The sequence below is a fragment of the Notothenia rossii genome (genome assembly GCF_949606895.1).
Source record: "Notothenia rossii genome assembly, chromosome: 3".
Lineage (NCBI taxonomy): Eukaryota > Metazoa > Chordata > Actinopteri > Perciformes > Nototheniidae > Notothenia > Notothenia rossii.
Window position 1 is genome coordinate 6411032 of NC_136901.1, and position 5946 is coordinate 6416977.

The 5946-nt window shown below is 46.2% G+C and overlaps 1 protein-coding gene across 1 annotated transcript; it reads left to right on the plus strand.

Annotated features, from left to right (window-relative positions):
- The first annotated feature begins 746 nt into the window (after window positions 1–746).
- slitrk1 (SLIT and NTRK like family member 1) lies at window positions 747–4186 on the plus strand. Its single transcript, XM_079672458.1, has one exon. The coding sequence runs from the start codon at window positions 1238–1240 to the stop codon at window positions 3347–3349; it is 2112 nt and encodes a 703-aa protein (XP_079528584.1). The 5' UTR covers window positions 747–1237; the 3' UTR covers window positions 3350–4186.
- The last annotated feature ends 1760 nt before the right edge of the window (window positions 4187–5946 follow it).

Consider the following 5946-nt stretch of genomic DNA (forward strand, 5'->3'; position numbering starts at 1 on the left):
GTATAATAAAATCGATAGGAGATGAAATTGTTTTCAAACCACTTCCCTTGTCTTTTTTCTTCCAGTTGTAGATCTATTTCTGCAAAGGGTTTTTATATTGGAAGAACAAAAAAAAAAACGTCACGCACACATGCGCATATAGGGTGCCACACTGACGCATCGTTTGTTGTATAGTCAACTGTTTTTTTTTGTCTTTGCTGGACTGAGGCATGCCTGTAGCGGATTATTGTTTTTACCGCATTCAACAGTGTTTTCAAAGCAAGGGGCGAAAGTCAAGGCTGTAACAGTGGAGGCTCACATACGGAGGGAGATCCGCTAAAGTAATGCCGTTTATCCCTTAAGAACTGAAGGAGGGGGGGTCATTCATGGCAGTGAACGGAGGTATCACGATCCTAATGTGAAATCTCACCAGTGTTTTCAACGATGCGGACTTGGACACTTTTACCATGGAGCTGCAAGAGTCAAAAATAACAGCAGGAGTCTAGTATTGTGAAAGAAACCTTTTTTTTTTGCTTTAAAGTATGATTTAAAGAAAGATCGTCCCTGTATGTGGATTGATTTTTCCCCCCCCCCTTTGCTCTCGCTTCTCAGCATTCCCTCAGTCAGTCGACCGGTTTTTGCCATTACAGCTCAGTAGAGGGTGTCAGATTATTCTTAGAGCACCGCGCTAGGATGAACACTGTCTCTGCGTTTCTCCTTTTGTGATTCCCAAAACCGCCACAAAAGGGGGGGTGGGGGAGAGACGAGCTAGGCAACACGCCGAAGGATGTGAGGGGGGATGCGGGTGTTTTGCAGCGGTGAGATCGCTTCTAAAGCTCCAGCGCACGGTGTGAATTCAGCACCAGGGGAGAGGGGACAACCTCAGACGCCGCAACACGCAGCAAGACTGGAGGAGAAAAAAGGCACGGATTTGTTCTCTTTTGCTCTGCCAAGGTCAGTGTTAAACGAACTGAAAACAGCCGAAAGATGTGTTGGACTCTACGGTCGCCTGCTGCTTTCGATTTTGATCATAAACACGCTCTGAGGATTCAGTCGATGTGAAAGAGACGTTTATGTGGGCATTTTCAAACTGGAAGTCTGGACACAAGTGCACGTTAGATGCAGCATGGATCTGTTATAAAAGATTGCTTTATCTTCTCCCTAAATGTCTCTATCTACCATTTTTCCTCTCACTGATGTAGACTGAATTCACAGCTCGTATGTCTTAAAACCGGGAATGAATTGTCCACGTTGAAAAATGCTGCTTTGGATTGTTCTGCTGAATGCGGCTCTTTGTGTTGCTGGTGGAAATGTTACAAAGGACATTTGTAAGGAGCAGATATGCTCTTGCAACGAGATCGAGGGAGATCTGCACATAGACTGCGAAAAAAGGAGCCTCACCACTCTGCAGCATTTGACTGGCCCGAGCTCGCATTTTTATCACCTGCTGTTGCACGGAAATTCTCTATCACGGCTATTTCCCAACGAGTTTGCCAACTTTTACAATGCTGTGAGCTTGCATTTGGAAAACAATGGCTTGCACGACATTGTCCCCGGTGCCTTCCTGGGACTGCAGCTGGTGAAAAGGCTGCACATCAATAACAATAAGATACGATCATTCAGGAAGAGTACATTTCTGGGGTTAGACGACTTGGAATATCTCCAAGCTGATTTCAATCTACTGAGGGACGTTGACCCCGCCGTTTTCAGGGACCTAAACAAACTTGAAGTGTTAATACTTAACGACAACCTCATCAGTGCGCTACCTATAAACGTGTTTCAACATGTGCCCATTACGCATCTCGACTTGCGGGGGAACAGAATCAAAACGGTGCCTTATGAGGGGGTCCTTGAGCAAATACCGGGCATTGCGGAGGTTTTGTTGGAGGACAACCCGTGGGACTGTAACTGCGACCTGGTTTCTCTGAAGGAATGGCTGGAGAACATACCGCATAACGCTCTTATTGGGAGGATGATATGCGAGGCTCCCACCAGGCTGCAGGGGAGCGACCTGAACGAGACATCCGAAGCGGACCTGTGTCCTTCACAGAGCGGCAGCGTGGACACCAGCCTGGTAGCCCCTCCCACACAGGAGGAGGCCTCTGAGAGCGAGGCTCAGGTTCCCCGTCCCACGCCTTACAAGCCCAGCAGAGACACCAGCGGTCCCCCAACGCCTGGCCACGGACCCAAGAGCCGCTCCAAATCTCGTGAGAACTGGCAGCTGAAAACGAGGCCAACTCCAGTGGTGTCAGGTGAGAACGGGGACAGAGAGCTGCCTCACAACATGACGTGCCCCCAGCCTTGCAAATGCAAGCTGATCGGCACCAGACAGGGCCTGGGGGTCTTGTGCGAGGGCAACAAGATCGAAAGCTTATCCAACCTCAAGCCTAAACCCCTGGCAGCACACGAATTGAACATGCGAAATAACAACATACACGCAGTGAAAAAGAACCACCTGCTCGGCTACACCAGCCTCAATTTGCTTGATCTGGGGGGGAACAACATCAAGGTGATTGACAACAGCACTTTTATAAACCAGAGCGAGCTCAGATGGCTGTATATGGATAAGAACTATCTGGATACGCTGATAGCAGAGATGTTTGTGGGCCTCGGGAATCTGGAATATCTCAGTTTGGAATACAACGACATCCAGATGATAGTGGCAGGTGCATTCAGCCCTATGCCTAATCTGAGGGTCCTGTTCCTCAATAACAACTTGCTGAAATCTTTACCAAACGATGCTTTCCTTGGGATTTCTTTGTCCAAAATTAGTCTTCATAATAATTATTTCCCCTATCTGCCCGTGCCGGGAGTGTTAGACCAGCTGAATTCAATCATACAAATCGATTTGCACGGGAATCCGTGGGATTGCTCGTGCAACATCGTGCCCTTCAAGCAGTGGGCGGATAAACTCGGAGACGATGTGATAGTGAGTGATCTCAAATGCGAGTCACCCGAAGAGTTCTGGAAACGAGATTTCCGCCAAGTCCGGAACGACCTCATGTGCCCTAAACTCCTTGACAAAGTCTCCCCCACACCCCTGTCCAAAAACAGCACTTTCACCCAGGACTCGGGGACGCGCTCAAACTCTTATTTGGAGCCGAACAGGGTCTCAATCTCTGTGCTCGTCCCCGGGTTGCTGTTGGTGTTTGTCACGTCCGCTTTTACTGTCGTGGGGATGCTTGTGTTTATCTTGCGGAATCGAAAGCGATCAAAGCGGAGGGACGGGAACTCCTCCGCCTCAGAGATCAATTCCTTACAGACAGTGTGTGACTCGTCGTATTGGCACAGTGGGCCTTATCACGCAGACGGGGGCGCGCACAGGGGCTTCGACTGCAGCACGCACCTTTCCACGACAAATGATGCATAAAGAGACTCTGGGTCTAGTACAATGAACCCATACCGGACTGGATTACAAACATGTCATCCAGACACACTGATGCTCACATGACTGAAAATCATCCAGCTTTTGTTCGTCAGTGGCGAACACAGACTTGTTTATGTCTTGTTTTCGCCAGTTGAACCAAGTAAGTCAGTCTGCTGCTGCACAGGCCCCACTCTGTAATATATGTATATGCTGAGCCCCCTGGCTTAAACCCCTCCCTCCCTCCTCCTCCCAGTTCTGCTATTTGCCGCAATCGGACTACGGATATGAGACAGAAAAAAGGGAGAAAAGGAAGCGAGGGAGAGGGCGTGTGTGTGTGTGTGAGAGAAAGAGAGAAAGAAAGAGAGAGCGAGAGAGAAAGCAAAGACCGAGGACCCAGGAAATGGTGCACGAACGCATGAATGTAAATGTAAATACTCGGACCGATGTATCATAATCTGCATGATGATATTTCGCATGGTTTCAACACACACACGACGGCGAGGAACCATAACCACCATAACCAACAAAGAAGCAAACTCGACCCTTTCATGTTATATCAATATGACGACAATATATAGATATTAAGAATTATATATGACTATTACAAAGTGCCATTTCTCTATTTTTTGTGAACCTGCAGTCAGGATTTGTATTTGTTGTTTTAAACTTGTTTGAAGAAAAGAGAAAAAAAATTAACTGATAACAATGACTCTCGGAAAGGAGTGGTGGAAGTGCTGTCAGTGCATGTTATTTTCTGTTTGTTATCATTTGATTGTCGATAAATATTGGGGTTATTTATACCGTACTAGATGGTGCAGATTAAATCCATGTCTGCGCAGTCATCATCTCCTTTATGAATGTAAACTGTGTTATTTTATGGTGTGCCAATTGTTGACTTTCAGATATTCAGACATGCAGATGAGCATGACCAATTAACGTCACTCAGATGCTTATGCTGCAAAAGTTAATGTAGCTAAAATAACAGTTCTGTGGTTTTGTGTGTCAATGAATATAGCCTGCTTTGGGTGAGAGGAAGAAAAAAAACAAGTCATTTAAAATGGGGGGTTTATACCATCATATTTTTTCAACAACTGAGCAAAGAAGTGTTTTCAATCGAGCTATGTAGGTATAATTCGATCTATGTAAACAGCGCAGGTAGACTGATATAGACTAGAATGCTTTTTTAATGTCAGAAAAAAAAGTATTCCTCCACATAAAAGCTTATGGCTATGATTCACTTTCATTATGTTGTGAGCTTTTGTAAAGCCATCTAATCTTGTCCAAATAAGAGAATTGAAACTGTATTTACTACAACATGTGCTTGAAATAGGCTGTTTTGGGGTGTGGGTTTTTGCTTTCTAACAAACTGGGGCCATGACATGGGAAGAACTCAGCATGTGGCCAGACGCAGGAGTGTATCTCCTTCACTAAGGGGATTACAAAAACACACACACACACATAGGCGGAGCTAATTTGATAATGCAAGATGCCTTTTTCAAATCAGCATTTTGAACTTGAGATACTCTTCTCGAGGGGGTCGCATGGTTTTTGTGGGCTCATGAAAACAATGCCATGACTGAATACCTGTTTTGCAGTGCTCATCTGTCGGGTTTGCTGCTTATTAGCCTGCTTCAAAAGAGCTTGGATTTGGATAAACAACTAAAAGATTAAACAGTTGGGGCATACTTCAGTCTTCACACATTTTTTCTCTGCAGTGTCTAAAACAGATGCAAGGAATGTGTAATTTTCTTTTGTCTAACAATGAAATATTCTATTGCTGGTGACATCTTTTTGTCTGTGCATTTATTTAAGAAACCTACTCTAGGATGCTTAATTTGGACAAGATTTCTGCATCATTCGGCAACAATTCTAACATGCCATGGCCATGATGAGAGTGTACAGTTGTTGATGTGAGATAGGGTTACACCCCCAACCCCCCCCCCCCCCACCCTCAGTGCCCCCCCCCATCTTCCCCCTGCTAGTAGGCCTAGAGTATTTCCCCCAGTGTGCAGACTAGCATTGTCCATGGTGCTGAAGCACTTCTCCCCTGCTTTCTTTGTCTGCCTGCCCCATGCTGACTGTGTGTGTGTTTGTTTGGGAAGCCTGCAGAGAGAGAGAGACAGAGCGAGAGAGAGAGCATAGCGTGACAATATGCATGTCTGCCCCCTTACTTTCCCCACTGCCCCCCCCCCCCCCCTCCCCCTCCTCCCATTAGCACCATGTGCAGCTTGACCTTGGGGACTAACATTTCAGCAGATCTGTGACAAACACTCATCATCATCATCACCTCCCTGCAGTTCTGTCCCGTCACCTTGCTCCCCCCCCCCCCCCCCCCCCCAACCCCCGTTTCCCCAATTTTTCTTTTTAATCACGGGTGTTGGTGTTGGTGGAGGGGAGTGGGTGGTTTTGGGTAACTATGTGTCTCTTCTGTGGAGTATTACCGTGCCACAGCCCACGGATGACTTGTCATGATTTTCAAACGCTGTGTTTCAAAGTTACATTTATATGCTTTGCGATATTTGACCTGCTTCTATTTTGTTAAATAAAGTGTGGTTGAGGTTGAGTAAAAAACAACAAAAAAAACACAATGTTTGCTTTGA